At 39.9% G+C, this 18654-nt stretch overlaps 1 protein-coding gene across 7 annotated transcripts in view; it reads left to right on the forward strand.

Annotated features, from left to right (window-relative positions):
- The window catches only part of LOC121598081 (serine/threonine-protein kinase svkA), a 45256-nt gene that overhangs the window by 14406 nt on the left and 12196 nt on the right, over nucleotides 1–18654 (forward strand). For 2 of the 7 annotated variants that reach the window (XM_041924623.1, XM_041924626.1), the window contains exons 1-2: nucleotides 3824–3998; nucleotides 16589–17769. The exons of 3 other annotated variants lie outside the window; for them this stretch is intronic. In XM_041924623.1, coding sequence (XP_041780557.1) covers nucleotides 17083–17769 — 687 coding nt within the window. In that variant the 5' untranslated portion in view covers nucleotides 3824–3998; nucleotides 16589–17082. Of the gene's footprint in view, nucleotides 1–3823; nucleotides 4023–16588; nucleotides 17770–18654 lie in introns of those variants that run through there. 2 more of the 7 variants (XM_041924624.1, XM_041924625.1) reach the window with 2 other exon arrangements.

The raw sequence follows: 18654 nt of genomic DNA on the forward strand, positions 1-18654 counted from the left end.
AACTAGAGGTAACTTTGAAATGACACGTTTTTCTTGTATGGTTGTATGCAGCGACTTGTAGCATTATTAAGCTGTTTTTTTTTTGCACCTCTTTGAATGTGGGATTTAGAACTGAAGACCTACAGCAACGTGACAAACGTGTCTTTATTGTCTGTACGTACGGCGTCATATTGGAGAGCCAGTCAATCATAGTGAATGCACTAAGTGCTAAATGTAAGCACTCCAAACACAACCAAACATGAGTGTTATTCTCGGGTTCAGAAATTATCACTCCATCAAGCTTGTTGAGAACTCGTTTGGAGATAGTCGGCTTAGTGGTGAAATAAGCATAATTCTGAAACAACATAAAAAGCAATGCAAACATACATTTCCTATAAATATAGTTTGTGTTATTTCATGTGATGTATTAATATATCCGCATCTTTTAAGTGTGTATGGCTCTTGCAAAACAAACGAAAAGGTTTAGGTTAATATTTCACTAAATTTAGTGCCATTATACCTTGCTTTCTAATTTTAATCATTTTTCTTGTTCTTCTATTTCCAGGTGAGTTAGATGATGAGTTTAAAAATGACAGGAACAGAAGTTTATGGCACAAAATGTAAACTGATCGGTAAGAAATAATAATACGACACAATTGGGATGCGTTAGTCACTTAACATTTGGTTAAGTTGTAGCTTGACATTTTGTTGGTCCTTAAAGAGATGGCGATAAGGCGTTATTGTATGAAAGTTGAAACATTGATTAAAAAATTAATTATAATTCCATCTAGTTCAGTCAAGTCTTCCTTGTTAGTACTGTTGTGTTGTGAAAAAGCAACAATGCATTCTGATGATTAATAATATAATAAACGAATCTATTACAAAATGATTTTTCCAATCTAAAACACAATAGTCACACACATTTATTGAATCTTCTCAAATATATACATATCTTTAAACTTAGAATCTAATTATTTATCGCAATATTTTCATGGTCTTCGTAGTGGCCTAAGCAAATTAAATCAAAACAAAAAAACTTAATCTCAACTCTATGTAGCAAAGGAAGGCGGGGCCAAATGGCACTGTTTATGACTTTGCTCTGTATCCCATTGGATAAATCACTTTACATTGATGTTTTGACGGCAAGCGATGTTTTAAAATCGTTTTAATGAAAAATATTTTAAAGTTGACGTATTAACATCAAATATAAATATTTAACATGAAGCTAAAAAATCAACAACAAAAGTCGGGAAGATGTATTGTGCGGGGTAAAATGGTCTCGCGTTGGGGAACAATGGTCATACATAAAATGTCAAAATACACCAAAACAAAGGAGCAAAATTGGACTTCAGGCTTTTTATAAAGCTGTTGCATCCAGGTAGAATGGTAAGAGTAGAGATTTAAGTTTCGTATTAAAGTGTTTTTTTATTATTAAGTAAAATAACAAAGTATAGTAAAATGCTGGAAAATTTTAATAATTCATGTGTTGTCAACATTTTTTTCTCTATAGTATAAACTTATAACATAGGTTCATTTATGTAAAACAAATATATTGTAGCGACCTTTGCTTACACCACAGCCTCTTCATTTTGGTCCTGTCAAAACATACCCACCATTTTGCCACAAGCTGGAACGACCATTTTGCCTCATGCTGGTACGACCATTTTGCCCCAAGCGAAACATTTTACATACTTAAACTTTAAAGCCGGTCCCGTAGTACAGTCGTCAACTCGTACGACTTAACAAAATACCCGTCATGGGTTCAAGCCTCAAATGGACCGTGCCGCCATACGTAGGACTTGACTATCCTACTATGAGGGGATCAATAAGTCACTGAAAGCCAGGCCCACAAGTAGTGGTACAGGCAGGCCTTGACCGACAACGGTTGTTGAGCCAAAAATAAGAAGAAGAAGAAGAAGAATAAATATATCAATAAATAAATCATAAATAAATGTCATGTGCCTGGATACACATCCTTTTTTCTCTAATTATGTGCAACATTCTTACGAAAGATTATTTTGAGACGGTCAAAATAACATCGTTTTGAGGAATAATTGTATTTTCTGAATTATTAATTTATTTAGAAATCTTAGGTAATGAAACATTCATGGTGTGCTTAAAACATTGTATTTGATGTTTTTAAATCATTAGAAGTAATTTTAAACATGTTAATTTGCCAAAAATCCAGGTGATCATTTCGTCCCATCCAACCATGCCCCATGCTCCCCTACTTAACGATCTATCATTAATTGGGTCAAGAAGGGTATAAAGCTAAAAGGTTGGCGAATGATGCCAATCGGCTCTAAGTCTCAAAAAAAAAAGAAAAGAAAGCTAAAACGTGATGTTTTAATGTATCAAATGAGATGTTGTAGTCAAATAACTAATAGGACAAAACTGCGAGAAATATACACCAAAAGATCAGTATATCAATAAATTCATAAATACTTAAGTCTTCTTAGAATCGTCTTAGAAGTCTTAGAATCGTAGTTGGACTATTTATATTTAATCTTAGGTTAAATTTTTAATATTTTTAATTTTAATATGTTTACATATAATTTTTAATGTAGTAATAATATGTTAAAAATGTAATTTAAAATTTATAGAAGTTTGGGTTTGGTTATGTGAATGGTTAACAACTGAACACGATATGTATAGAACGATTGAACGCTACTTCCTCTATAAATGCACACGTGGATGAATCGCACTTTCTGGTTTCAGAAAGTTTTATATCACGTTTTGCTAGCTGCATGAGACAAGTGACTGCATTTTTGCAACTGGGGTTAATAGGATTGTCGTACCACTGAATAACACACAATACATTTGATAGAAGAGTTAGTGATGTGTCAACCAAATGAGGAACATATATTTTAAAACACTACTGTGTTTAGAATGGCTTGAATCTGAAAATGTTTTTTTATTTAGTTAATTTTTAACATTAACGAAAGAAAACAATGTAATTTCACGTTTTTCTAACTAGGGTCAAAAATTCAATTTCAATTTAAAAATCATGTAATTTTAAAGCATTTTTTTAAACATACATTAGCACAAAACATGATTGTGCACTCAATTTAACTAGTTTTTATAGAACTATTAGAATAAGAACAGTAATAAACAAATGATCATTAAAGTGCACTAGTTTGTAAATCGGCATTTTCTGTTTGCCACCAGCTGATGCCAATAGCAACAAATGGTCTGCAGTGCTCGATTATGCCCAGGTGTTGGTTACATTCAGGTCTGTTTAACGTTACCGGTATGTGCACGTTCGTATCGTTGTATTCGTGAAGCTTTCAACCCCACACTGACTCCCACTGGAGCTCCATTCATAGCAACATCGCACGGCAATCGACATGGTACGGTGGAATGTTTATGTACAAGTATATGTTTTTTTGTTTCTCCGTTGCAAGGCACCCCCTGGTGATGTATCTTGGGCCCACGTACTCTTAAGCACGGTTTTCCAACAGCAGCATGTTTTCAAGCATGTTGAATCATTCCGGTCGGCCGTTTAGATGAAACTTTCTGTAGCACAACACGCGCCTTTCGTTGTGATCGTGCCGGAAGAGCGAACCACACGGCGAGAGAAACTGAGCTTCGTGAGATGCGTCTCCATCCGCCTGTTCCGCGGGCACCACTTAGCTTAGCCCTAGAGTGCATGCGCCACGCACAAGGTAGACGGGCGCGTCGCAATGGTTGGTTCGTATAATGGGATTGGTCGCTGTGTGTCCGCTTTCGTAGGGCTTTTTGAGCTGGGGAAGCCGTGAGACGAGGGAACACACGCGGCCAAGCGGGTATTTGTTCGTTTCGTGCGCGCCGCGGCTGATGCCGTTGCGCGATCGGTTTAGGCGTTCAGTTTCAGTTGAACTTTCGGTCGGTAAACGCTACGGCAACGAACGCTTATGTGGTGCCCGCGGCGCGAAATTAGCTGCCCGTAAAAGCTTCAGTGGCTTGTTTTTCAATAATGACTTTAAAATATTGTTGAAAGTTATTGATGAATCGAAACCCTGACGGAAGTTTATTCTCCGGTTGGTGTGCGTTTGGTGTAAAATGTATATGTTTCTTCTCACAGTTCGTTTAAAAAAAGCCTACGTTGGCTGATGGGAAATTGAATGGTGTTTGGTGTGAATTTTCGACCTGTGCTTCCAGTTGATCAATGATGTTGTTGTTTGTAATTTTCGTGTAATTCTTGTTTGTGAATGGTGGTGTTTTCCAAATTGAATAGAAATGCGATATTCTATGATTGTTATCGATAGTTCGTGGCATGTGAAAATTATACAGTGCTTGAACATATGTCAAAAAGGTTTCCTATAGTGATGATAGATGTATTGTTAATCAAAACTGCGCAATCGTATAAACAAAAAACAACAGTGTTAGTTAAAGTGAAGGGGGAAACATAATACAATATACAAAAATTTGTAGTGCGTGATCTTGAAATAGTGTATTGTGTGCCGACGAATCTGATTTCATTTTAATTTATCTTATGTAAAATTATGTTGGCACATCATTTCTGTACACATTGCTGGCTAAAACGATTGTAGTTATACACACTATTCGCTAAGCAGAGCAGTTGTGCTAAGTGCTATTTGGTATAACATTTTGGTGTAATATTAAATGTTCATAAGCACCACGCAAGTGTGGTGTAAAATGTTATGATAACAAACACAAACATTGCTGTGAATGACTCGAATTGGGTACGCTCGAGAAGTATTTTTAGATTATCTTTATCTTATATCGTGGATTACCTGTCTCGGTGTCCCCTTCTATTAGGCTTTTTTTATTGCGCCGTATGCGTACGAACGTTATGTCGCTCTCAATGGGATTGTATGTTCTGTTGTGTTCCATTTTTAAGAATGTTTACCTGCCTTTGTAGTAATGCTGAAGGCCAAGATAAAAGGAAACAGATCTGTTTTTTTTTAATGTCGAGACACTTCGTTACCAACATGAAAAATGTTTACTGAAATGAGTTGAGGAAAAGCTTAAATAATGAGCTTTATGAGAGATTGTCGTATTATTTGGATCATTAAAAGATTATTCTTGGGGTTTAAAGCCCATAATATTCCATTGCATTGTATGTTTTTGTAAAGCATTAAATGTATAATAATAATAATAAGTTTTAATAGAACTTAAGCTGTACGGCCATTTTCGATCGTTTGTGCTGAATAAAATGCATTATTGTTTGTTTAAACATTATGAAGTTTAAAAAACTAATAATGTGCAGATACTTTTCGTTCATTTGTATATCTGCCAGTTATTGGTGCGTGGTACTTTTTTATAATTCAAACAATACAGGTCATCTTAAAACTATGCATCTTAAGTTACCTAGGTCTACCCTTTGTAGCACTGTTTTGATTGCGTATGAATTCCATATATTAAACAAATATTTTTAATATTTGTGATTTTTTTTTGCTTTGCTAATATTTTTTAACACTAGTTTCGCTAATTCTTCAAAACTAGGTAATGTTATTTGTAGTTCGCGTGCTATAGTCTTTCAAATTTTCTATTGTTTTTCAACTGCAGTACATTCAGTAAATTTGTGTTTTGTAGATTCACTTTTTTAGTACTTGGATGGAGTTTTTAATGTCTTTTGGCTAGGCGAACGAACACCATAGTGTGGTAAAGCGAAACATGCTTGCAGTTTTATGACATTAGGCTGCCACCAAACGGATACAGATTGATTTAGTGCGGTCCGAAAAATCCTGATTTTTTAGGCGAAGACGAAGTCGGCAGAGTGCAATTGATTTCAGTAATGGGTTTGATAAAAACTAGAGCATAACGAGTGAGACTGTATCATCTCGCTGCTTGCTAAAAGTGAAAAGTAATTTTCAAGTTCAATTAACTTGTTGAATGTTGGATATTTCATAGCGTTGCTTGGAAAGATTACAAGTTTTGAGTAGAGAGAGAACATTAATGGTAATATTTTCTAATTGGTAAACGTTTTGTATTCGAACAATACATAAGACCATGAGTATATTAAAAAATGACGTCGTTGCTCTTGATAAGTTTAGTTGGCAATCCATCAACAAAGATTGTATTAAACAGGATAGTTATATAGTGATAATGAGGTAGCCCTAGAACTATTATACTTGGTATGCTTAAAAAGAAGCTAAAGAGACTAAGTGGTATCTTTATCGTTTACATTCATTTGTATTTGCGAAATTAAATATAACGATTCAGTCGCAAGATAGTGTAAATACACACATACAACAGTCAAATTTGAAAGCTTTCTGCTGTGTAGTGCGAAGTTATCATTGAAAGGGGAACGCCAAATCGACTGAAGATTTTAACCATGCAGCACAGGGCGAGTTTAGTGTCGTTGGTGGGCTTAAAATAAACTCCAAACCTGTTCAATGAACCGGTTGGATTTTGAAAAGAAAAAAAAGTACAAATACACACAATCGGGAAAGAATGCGCGAAACGTATGGTTTACTGTTTCGCTGATGATAAAACTCTCCCACCAAGATAAAGTGCTCATCTAGCACTGTAAGTGTTGGCTTTGTATTATTTATACTTCGTGAAGCTAAATATCGATCAACAAATTCGAAATAAGTATCTGAAGTTGACTTTACATTCTGCTGGAAATTCAGCCACCTGCGGCTAAAGGAATTCTCTCTACCTGTCTTCAGAAATTCATTTGTATGCAAATGATTCCTTATTCAAGGTGAAGAATTTAAAAAAATTCTATTACAATGTGTCGATTGACGGTTTCGAGCGGATTCATGTCTCCAGTCTTCACACCACCGTTTCTGGTATACGTTCGAATGTGACGTTTCCCTCATGATTTCTCACAGTGGATGAATGTGTACGAGTTGCCCGAATCTTTCACCTGACCAAATGCGTATGAATATTTACACCGATATCCACTTGATGCCACGCTACCTTCTGTTTCTTTCGAATTTTTAAAACTTATTTTCACTGTCATCGGGCATAGGCCCATCGGGTTTAGCTTGCCGCATGGGGGGCAGTATGTGCGCGCTGCCAAATGAATAATAAAAAGCAGAGAAGAGAGATTCACCACAAGGATGATCAACCTTCCAAACGAAAGCTTTGTACAGGTGTGCGCGAGTAATGGTGGGATCGGTATTGTTGGCGAGAAATAGTGGGAGACTTTCATCCACAATCAGATCCCTTCCCCGGTTGTTGCTTCTTCCTCGCGAGTCGGTGAAAAAGAAGTTAAAACAAACTATTCAAACATTCCGCATGAAGTGATGGGTATGTGTGTATTGTGTTGCCAACACCACCATCGGCAGCAGCAGCAGCAGCAACAGCAGCCCAGTCCGCAACCTTCGTCGGTTCGACCGCGCTAAGGTAACCTACTTTCTCCCGCACGAACGTGCCAGCCGCTGGTCTCTCTGCGTGGCCAGCTCGGTGTGCGCCCAATTTCCTCACAAACACGCATATCGTGCTCTTGCGGTGGTGCGATTGCCGAAATGAAGCGGCCTCCGGAAAAAGGTAGAAGAACCCGTGCGCGTTCCCGTTGTGAGGTGTGTATGCTTACGCATAAACCCCGTAGCTTGCTCTGCACTGGATGGTGGGGATGCCATTGGTCTGTGAAACGCTAATAGTGATGTTTTTTTTGTCGAAGAGGGAATCTTCTATTTCCAAAACTGTTTCTCTCTTTGGCGCTCCCAAAATTGGTGTCAACCTCGACCAACGTGTTCAAGTCTTTGCCAAACGCTTTGCCATAGAAAAAATACTTTTGATTTCTAACTGCGCTTGGAATGAATGGGAGGTTTCAACTCCGCTCCTATAACCGGTAGTGTACCAAATGGATCCAAAATCGGGAACATTTGGATTTGGTAATGGTGGTTCAAATTTTGAGTTCAAACAGACCGGTCCGATCAAACCTAACCTTCTTTCCAGCGGCCCAGTGCTGACTGATTGACATATTTTCCATCCTGCAACCATTGGAGATAGGTTTGTCCAATAGTTTTCAAATCTGCCGGATTTGGGAAATCTTCATTCAAACAAGACTTGGAACTGATCACGCGTATTCTCTGGCGGTGCTTTCCAGATTCGTTTCGGATTGTTTGTCTGTTTTTATCAGGAAATTTTATCATTTGACAAAAACATAACTTTTCAAGCAAGGGGGATCGAGTAGAGCAGCATAACAAATGATACCATATCTCGTGAGCAATCCGTTTTATGATGTTGTTTATACCTTCAAACGATGCATATGAGCGTATGTGAGAGAGTCGGAATGGAAAAAAATAAAGAAAGAGAGCCTGATAGACGAGTGATTGCATAAAGGAGGCCTTCTTGAGCAACAGTGGTGATCACCAGTGCCCCAGCAACCTTGGTGTGATATAACACCAGCAAGGCCTCGAAATCGAAGCACCGCGGCTAACCTAGTGACATGTATTCGAGACAGTAAATGCCGAACACTTTGTGAGCGACACAATCATTTGTCTTGCATATTCGTCGGTAATGCTTGCCTGGTATGCTGTATCCCTTGATCTGGGGTGCCAGCAATCCGTTCGAACTCCCAAAGAAAATAACGTGCCTTCAGGCCCTGATCAGTGTGTTTCGCCACCGACGGTTGTGGATCGTGGAGCTATTTTTCTTTTATGGGCCTGTATCCATTTGTGAATCTGGCACGAAAGTAGAATGAATTTGATTGGATAGCTGGTGGTGGTCGACTTCTTGGGTTTGAAATGCTTTTTTTCTGTAACATGTTGCCATTTCCATGGTGTATGTGGCTGAGCGTGGTTGGTAAATACGACTGTTACACAAAAAATCGGCCGCATCTACTATAAACTCTCGCTTGATGAATGTTTACTCTTACATACAACATGAAACAATTAAGGTAGTTCGGTCTACACACTTTCAGTTTGTTTGTGAGCTTGCATCGTTTCTTAAATGTGCTTTTAAGCATGCTAAGTATGGATACAAGCAATAAGACACCTTCACAACACATAGCTCTTTCCTAAGCGATTTTCTCGCGAATCAAAAGTGTGACGTGTGATGAAAATTGAATTTTCGAAACATACGAAGCGGAGCTTGCAAACAGATTGATTGCTGTGATCTTGTGACTATGACAGCCTTCGAAAGTTTCCACAGCAAGCTGTACTGGGGTAACAACCATATGTTCGCCATCATCATCTAGTCCGTGTCCGTGTAGCATCTTTCCAGTGAATGGCCCTCAAAAATGTCTGAAATTTGAAGAAGTTGTGTGGTTTGATCATACACGTTCGTCCGAATGAATATTTTTTATTAGTGTGGCTTTGGGTGAAATCTGTGCAATAATAATGGCTTAGTGTGTGAAATAGAAGTGCTGTGAAACGCAGACAGAATTTAAAAGACATCATCATCATCACCACCTTCATCCTCGCTCGCGGGAAAATTGATTTCCATTATCTGTGGCTACAGTGTATGCTGCAACACGCTGCCAATGCTATGACTCGGGAGTATGCAACCGCGAATCAATCGAAACGTTGGTTTGCTCCTCCAGCACGTCGTCGTGCTGATTCTTTTGCTAAATTCAGCGGTGTTCGACAAACCCACTGGTGTACCCACGGTGCTAACAATTGCATGTTTTCTGAGCAAGAGCCGGTTGCTTGCTTGCTTGCTGCCGTATACACACGGACGAATGTTCAAGGTTGCTCACCTTGAACCGGATGGTGGTAGCCGTAAAATATGTCGTACTGTACCACCGCTCCCTTCCAAATACAATGAGGGGGTTGCTGTTGGGTGGGGTCGGTCGGATAGACAAGCCACGGTTGGCCTTTAGCCACCTACAACAACAACCTGACAGACAAGAGGGTAGGGCAATCATGCGACAAACAATGACAAAAGTGCACCCAAGGTCCGAGCCGCAACGCTCTTTCGGTTCCGGTGCCAAAACGACGATTGCTTCCAAAAAACACTATTTAAAAACGCCCGTACTGGCGTCATCAACTTCTGTTTTTGCAACATGGCAGACTGATGTGTGTGTGTGTGTGTGTGTGTGTGTGTGTGTGTGTGTGTGTGTGTGTGTGTGGTGTGTGTGTGTGTGTGTGTGTGTGTGTGTGTGTGGTGGTGTGTGTGTGTGTGTGTGTGTGTGTGTGTGTGTGTGTGTGTGTGTGTTTGTTTGTTTGTTTGTTTGTTTGTTTGTATAGATGCACACTCAAATTTTGATGCATTGCATGTAGCTTTCCATCGTATTCCAGTGACAGTGTCGTTGATCAGACCGTAGCGGAATTTGGGGCAAGTGTGCCATACGGGGCAAGAGTGCCACCAAGCATTTTTCCTTAAAAACTTTAATTTAATGATCAATTGTGTATACAGTTGGTTGCTTTCCAATGACTAGGTATTCTGAGCCTAATTTCATATAGACCAATCGATATATCCCATTGTTTTAAACTGATTTATATTGAGTTTCAAAAGTGAGCAGAATATTATAATTTTTTAATCCAACCAAATAAGCTCTCAAAAATCGTGCGAACAATCAACCGAGAAAATATTTACACCACCGTATAGCTGAGAAAACGTGAATTTTTTTGTGGGTTTAGTTGAAAAAAAAAATTCTTTTTGTCACTGAAAAATTCAATTTCAAAAAAGTTACAACTTTTGGGGCAAGTGTGCCATCTCTGTTTGGGGCAAGTGTGCCACCATCTTTCATAGGCGCGAGCTGTCAAAAATGTAAACATTGTTGTAGCGTGCTGCAGAATGGTGCGCTATTGTGAGCGGATTCCACCCCGGAAAAACAGAACAGTAACAAACCATATTGTGGTACAGTTGGTGGTCAAAAAGGGTTCATTGAGGACTAAATACATGTAGGAATACATATACTAGTGGTATAAACGTAATAATTTCCAATTATCTAAGAAACACGGTTATTTTAACCAGGTGGCCGTCTTGCCCCATACGAGTGGCACTCTTGCCCCATAGCCCAAAAAACAACGTCTTTTTGGACCCTTTTTAAAACGCTTCAAAAACTGTTTTGTTTTCACTTTTTTCAAGCGAAACTCATTTATAAGTGAGGAAATAGATGTAAAATGGTTATGAGATTTAAATCGGCTTTTGAAAAACACGTTTTAGTGAGTTATAACTTGAAATGCTTAAGGTGGCACACTTGCCCCAAGTTCCGCTATCGCTTCACGTTAATATGTTTATAGCGTGGGACGGTTGTTGTACCACGTGGCTGTACGCGTTTCGGCAAAATACATTTGAATTCGTGCACGAAAAGCTGTACTGTATGGGAGGATCCAGTGTTTTGGTCAATTGATTATCGATTGTTGGTCTGAATGCGCCATTTTTCAAACAGGCGATAGAGACTGGAAATGGTTGCAGATGTTGGGGTGTATTGAGACTGGTTTCTTGGCACAAGCCGGGTTTTTTTGTTGTTGCGTTTGTATAGTTCTTGGCAGAGAAGATGCCAACTTTTCTGTGCTTATAAAATATGGATCAACTTTCAACGATGCTCGCAAATGTATAATTTGTTTTATTTAACACACATTGCTGAAAACAAGTCCAAACTTTGTGTCTATAATAATTGAACCATAAAAGTCTGACCGGAATTTGGCGTAAGATGAATAGCGTTTTTCAGTTGGTTTTGTTTGGTGGCGACTTTCTTTCTACCAGTGCTGTAAACCAAAGCATATCGGAGTGTTGTGAACACGCTGTTTTTCCGTAATTTCGGTCAGCAAACCCGATTCTGGCTGGCACTAGAAACATGTGGAACCGCATTTCATTTCGCCATCGGCTGTGCCGTCCCCCTTCCAACAAGCCAACAATTACCCAAACATACATAAATTGTTGCTTTAATTGCACCCGGCGGATAGAGCTGTATCTCTCCCGTCGTCGTCATGGTGGGTGCAGGTGGTTCCCATGAGCCACAGGGAGTGCACTGAATCTACGCTGTCAGTGCATCGTTGCAGTGCAATTCATTGCGATGCATCATTTTTTTCTGTACTGCTGCAAGGCATTGAGCTGTAGTTTGGTTTCATGCTTTTGTTGTTTTGTATTTTTTTTCTTTCAATCCTCTAACTCCGTGTCGTCTTCACGCGTGGAACGATCGATGGGATGATTGTGCTAGCAAAGACTGGAACCGTACATAGCATGAAATAAAGATGATGATCACTATCATGTGGTCCAAGATGCATGACTGTGTGGCATTGCTTGACAGCTTTAAAGACATATGATAGCCTACGAATGTGATTCTTCGTGCATTAATGTGACCGGTATAATTTTAATTTCTCTGCCGTAGGTCTAGATGTACTCACGTATGGTCGTACTGCAGTGGCTGTTTCATTTTAGTATGGTTGTTTTCCTTCATTTTTACACCCGCAATGATTTACTATCAGTTCGAGAAATAGTCTAGCACCAACGATATAAAACTGTACTGGTTTGTGTATTTCTTTGTTGGTTTTGAAGCAGCCTGACAAACGTCCTTAATATTTGCATTGGTTTAGTGAAAAATCACTGTTGGGGAAGGGTATGGTTACATTTGATTTGCATGTTCGTAGAGGAAGTGATGTTGAAACAAGCTTATATAAATTACCTAGATCGCCCTGAGTGCGACAAAGCGCATTACTGTACCTAACCTTGTGTGGTTTAAATTGTATCTTAGCATTGACTAGTTGAATTTGTCAATTTGCTGCCGCCAATTACTCACGGAAAGCAGCATTGGTAAACGTACCAATAATTCATTATTGGATTTATTACACTATTTGTGCGTTTAGCATATTTTTATCAAGTTAGGATATCATTTTACAAGTCTGCAATACTATATTGGAGATTGGAATTCACTGTACAAGACGAACTGGTTGAATCTTTCATTTGTTGATGACGTCTCATGCGAATCATCAGCACACCTGAGGACAGCTATATCTCATTCTATGCATCCGCATTAACCACTAGCTTCCAAATGGGAAGGTTATTGCTGGTTGGAAGGTCGATAAAGGTAGCTTAGTCGGAGTTGTTGTTGGTTCGTTGGTTTTCCGTCTGCTAATCGTACCGTAACATTCATCCATGGTATTTGCTGTTCCATCGCCCTCCACCAAACTTGTAGCAGTGGTGTTTACTGGTGGAAAGCTGGTCGATAGTGTGGAAGCCTACCCAACCAGGCTAGCAGCCACCCCGAACTAGTGTAGCCGACGAGTAGTCCAGCCAGCAGTGGAGAGGGATTTAATATAAGTATGTGTTTTTTTCTTCCATCAACCTGTTGCATTGCGAACAGAGCCAAGCCCCTGTTGTGTTGTTTCCTTTACTCTACGTTTTTGCTGATGTTGACGCGCGGGTAGCGATCGATACAAAAACGTTGTACCACTTTTTGCTACCAGCGCCACTCACTGTTTGGAACCAAAAGTGGACTACATTTTGAAACGAACAAACCATCCACCAACCCTTCCTTACATTCCATGCTGGTGGGCGCTAGTAGAATTGACACCGCAATGACTGACTGACCGAGTGACTGGGCCATGCGACGAACCAGTTGGAGGCATGGTGTAAACCCGGCATACGTTTATTTTACGCACCACGATGTTAGACGATGGGTGTGTGAGTAAAATATTATAATCAGCATTCCGTTCCGTTCCGTACGAAGGTGTTAACTTTTGAAACAGCTTGTAACGGATCATAAAGTCTGCGAAACCTTTCTTTCTCAGATGTTTCTAGCTTTGTCGATAACTAATAGCAGTGTTAAGAGATAAAAATGTGTTAGATATATTGCTCTGGTCTTGATAGTGCTGTTTCAGTTATAGTTAGTGTAAAACAAATCTGCTCAAACACAAACAATAATCCATGAAAGGAAAAAGATTCTGATCTTTGGAGAACGAAGCTATAATTTAAATAAAAAAAAAAATAGAATATTTATATAAACGCCACAGGGGATGGTTGATCAAATGTAACTTGATCAAGTTCAGGAGACAATGTTTAGAAATGTTATGTTCAAGTTAACTTTTTCGACATAGTGAAACATCTAGTTTCACAGAAAGGAAAAATGCATGTAAGGCCATGTGCTCTTTCGAAGGTTGTTCTGTACCGTCGCCAACAATTTTACTGCAGGTTTAGCAACTAGTTGTCCGTGGAACACCGTTAATTCGTGGGAAATTAAGAGTTTTTTTTGTACCTAGAACAATTTCCGTGAAGCACAGAACGAGGAAATCAAAATCCTACCCTCTCGTTTGGTATCCCCTCCATACCGTATCCATTCATCTGCCCCGCCATGTAAAAGAAAGGATCGTTGTAGGTATTATTAGAAAATGTAAAGAAAATAAGGTATACTTAGAGGGGTAGGCTACGAACCCTTAACTCAATTACAACCTTTCTGAATGTCTTCATGGCAAAATTATACCCATGGCAGGAGCGTGCAGTACCGTGAGTTGTCGGTAAAAGCTTTCCGATTGCTTTGCTTACAGTGGGAAGTAGACAAGATCTCCGCGCTATTTCTACAACGTGCAGATGCAGCTCTGCAGTGGTCCTCTTGCCCTGTGCGAAGCAATATCAATTGCACATCATGATCGTGTGGATGAGGGTGGTGCAAGGCTGTGTTGGTGCAAAAGAGCTTTTTGGTGTTGGTGGGAGTTGGTTTGGTTAGTAAGTGGTGGTTGGTTGTTGGTTCAGCAAAAATGGTCGCGCTCCATCGTTATGCCGTTTGCACTATCATGCCACGAAGAGCCACGGGACGGCCGGTCGGGTATTCTAATTGGATTTGAAGCACTGCGTCATCGGTGTGATTGTGTGTATGTGAGGATGTTCGGACTTGTTTCTGGTCGATCCATTGCATCATGCAAAGTAGTCGCAGTCGGGAATAGTGCTGTGAATAAGTTATGATTCTTCCAACGTGACCAGTAGCTGGGAAGTAGTAAATACTCTGAAAGGAAGTGCAGAGAGGAGTGTAAAAGAAAACGGACCGCTATCATGTATTCATGAGCTGGGTTAATCTTTTCAAACGCCACAGCGGAGTGAATGGGGGAAAACTTTGTGCGGTTATTTAGACTTTAAATTAGATTATGCATAACTACTGTTTGGTGAGAATTTACATCTCAACAGTTTGCTTCAATGTCAGTAACAAAAACTCATAGGTTCAAGATTAATTTGCAATTTGTTTGTTTATTTGAATTTGTAGCATCTTTTTTAAAAGCAATTAAAATCATAATATATCCTGTTTTGGATATTTTTGTGATGGATTTTTGGTCGAATATTGCACTGCCTTATCACCTAGGGTGTTTTATGTATGCTTCCGTTATCGGCATTACTCATCACAGAGCTATAAGGGATAGAGGAGACGATCCACCTCGTATCCGAATTTACAGCTAAATTGATGAAAATGTTCATAATGTTCTCACCATCGCACACGATCAGCCGAACGCTTGGCAGTAATAATTTCCATCCTCATTTATTAATCATGGAAATGAGGTTGATGTATAACGAGATGTGGGATGCGAAGGAAGAGGATCCAAAGCAAAGAGCCCAATAATTCTTTACCGTTCGAGACGTCACTTTTCAGGTCCTCCGTTTAGGTTGCTCGTAGGAAGACCCCCACAGTACTACATTTCTTAGCGATGATTTCTTCGCGTGAGAAGTGTGGTCGGTTATTTCCTCAACCGTAAAATCAATCAACCACACTGTGCGGCAGCTGAGGGAACATAGCCGGTTGGCGTCGAGTTTTAGTGCTCCTCTTTTCGCATGCTGCTAACCACGACGGACACCTTATGTTGTTATTGATCGTTTAAACGATTTTTGGTGTATTTTCTTTGTGGTTTCTTTTCCATATCGCATTTACACTGATCCAACAACCTGCAACGTGAGTTTGTGGTGTATTTCGCACGTTGTGTGTTTGTGTGATGAATATGTGCTTCCTATGGCAGAGACGGAATGCTCGTGTACCTACTATAACCACCGCACCCTGTTCCTCTCCTCTCTACGCTTGCTTCTTTTCGTAATGATCGATATGGTTGATTGATTTTTACCATTTATCGACGGTGGTGATGGGTAGGAAAGGGTCTGTTTCTATGTTGTTTTTTTGCTCACTATATCAGTCCATTTTTAAAGGCACCATGTTTAATTGCATCTGAACTGTAACCGTAACCGTTTGTTTCCTGCACGTTACGCTCGTCGTTTTTGACACAGATTGTTGATTGATGTTGGTCGTCAGGTGGTGGTTTAAGGGGAGCTGAAAGCTTAACGCAACGAATATTATTGAATGATTAGTGCAGGAAATAGAAAACAACACCAGAAACGGTGAAAGCTTCAAAATAAATTCTAGTATAATACCATAATGCCGTATCAAATAATTTAATGAAACTAATAAAAGCTCACAAAGAACTATACTCGTAGACGAGCGACAATTGCAAAAATGTTGGTTTTATAATTATTCTTCTAATTAATTGCTAAACGTATATCCAGAATACAACAAAGTTTCACAATTTAACAACTGCTCATGCTTTATTTTGGATACCCACACTTATGATAAACCACAATGACATTGAATCGTTAATTATTCTAAATTTAATGACATTTACAAGGAAAAGGAAAAGAAAAAAGCATATTATTGTTTTTTTTAATCAGTCGTATGGCGAACGTAAAGAACAAAACAACTCAGTTCGTTGCTCAAGGGCTCATATTTCATTATGTTTCTCCCCACTTAACACGCTTCGTATAATCCAACGGTATTTCTCTCAACTAATCTAATCAGTGAAACGGTGCGTAAAGCTACCTGACATTTGTAGCAGTGACATACCAAAGGCTCTGGAAAGTCATCAAGAGCTCTTGAAGATGAATCAGTGAAGTGAAAAATACCTCAACGATCTCTATACACGTGCTACAGGTGTATTTCGTATCAAACATCCCGTGTGTACATCGGCACAAACAAACGTCGCAAAAGTGTCAAATGTGGTTCAGATTACCTTCATATTACAAATCATTGTACAGTTGCGGCTGTGTACGGTTCAGCTCGTTGCAGCTGTGTGCAGTATCAGTGTCGCTGCCAAGGTAGTATGCTACTGTTTTGAGGCATCTTACATCTTCCGACGCACGCATCTTTGTTTTGAAAGCATTTCGATTCAGCTGAAAAGCGTCAACCGATCCGTGCGACGCGAAGTTAGAGTACGATCATGTGCACACGATCCTGAGTAATCAGAGCACGTACGAAAGCGCGAAAGTGTTCGAGCCGAACAAGAGACTGTGCACATGAAGCGCGACGAGGAACGCGCGCGTAAGATGTGGAGGGACATCGGTGTTGCAGCGATGCAACACGGTCCAAACTCTCTCCACCATCATCAGCCATCGATGTACGGTGGTCCCGGCAACGGTACGGCACCGACTCTGCCGAACAATCCACACTGGAATCAGCCGGGATACAGGAATTCCTACAGCTTGCCCCATCCGACCTCTCAGAATGGGATAATCGAAAGGAATGGAGGGAGCCGGGGCGGAGTAGATGGTAGCGGCAATCGCTACCCGCACTACGATGTAAAGCCCCTGTCACAGGCTCCATCCTTTCCGGAGATCTCGAGTGCCAGCTACAACGGCAATGGGTACCACCATCCGCACCTCAATCATCATCCCCATCACCTACATCAGCAGCAGTCGCAGCCGCATCATCCAGCGGGCCATCACGGGATGAAACCCCCGCGACCTCTATCGATGTATGAGCTAGGCAATGGGCATCACAATGGAGGCAGCAGCAGTCCACAATTGCACTCGCTACCACCGAACTTTGTGCCACACCAGACTCGCAACGGTAGCGGACGGTCACCACCGCCATTGGTGATCCATAACGGCAACCAGCATGGCATGGGACCACGATCACCTGCAGGTCATGCTGGCGAAGGCGTTGGAGGAGGTCGCGCACTTTTACAACAACCGGAAGAACTGGTGAGTTTGTAAGGTTTCGCCTTGGCTAATTGGATCTCCTCGAGACGTCTCACGGAATAACGTTCAGTAATGCTACCAGCATGACAGGGCTGAGACAAAGCCAAGACACAGAGCTGGAGTATGAACGGAGTATAATAACGTTTAGAATATGTAACATTTTAAGTGGGTCTGTTTGAATCATGTAACGCTGTTGTGATAATATTCAATCGTTATAATTTACACATAAGTGTGAGCCTAACTAAGACAGCACAATTTCGGAAAATTACTACCATTTCAAGGAGTTATATCGCAGTAGATAGCTCCTTCTTATCCCTTCAGTGAATTATTGCTGTTATGTTATTCGTAATTTTGAATTTGACTAGTTTTGTCATTTCAAGTCATTTCTATAAAATTTGTTGATCTTGTCTAAAATTACCATTTAAGAATTACTTCATAGAACTTCTTTAATGATGTTATTCGTTTAATAGTCCTAAATGTACAGCTGATTGGATGTTTGACTATTTTTTTTAAATTATAGGCTATGGTACCTACTCAAACACAATTTTCGATGTAGTGCTGCGATCGATCGATCGGATGGAAGAGTAGGACAGCATGGCAAACAGCGGTTGAAATTGGCAGTTGGCAAGAATTGAAAGTCATGAGACCTTCACGGCAACTGAGTTTCATCATCGCCATCGTGGAAACAAATCCTCAAAACATTTATCTGCCCTTTAGTTGAGTCCTATTGTACATGCGTTGTAGTTCAATGCATTGAGCAAAAACGAACAGAATGGAAGCATGTTCGGGTTGTTTATTTCATCTTCAGAAAATGGCATCTTATGGTTTATTATATTTGATATGCCAATGGTTCAATAAAGTGTATGTTCATCATGTTGATTTATTTAT

This window comes from Anopheles merus, chromosome 3R (assembly GCF_017562075.2).
Source record: "Anopheles merus strain MAF chromosome 3R, AmerM5.1, whole genome shotgun sequence".
NCBI classification, from domain to species: Eukaryota; Metazoa; Arthropoda; class Insecta; order Diptera; family Culicidae; genus Anopheles; species Anopheles merus.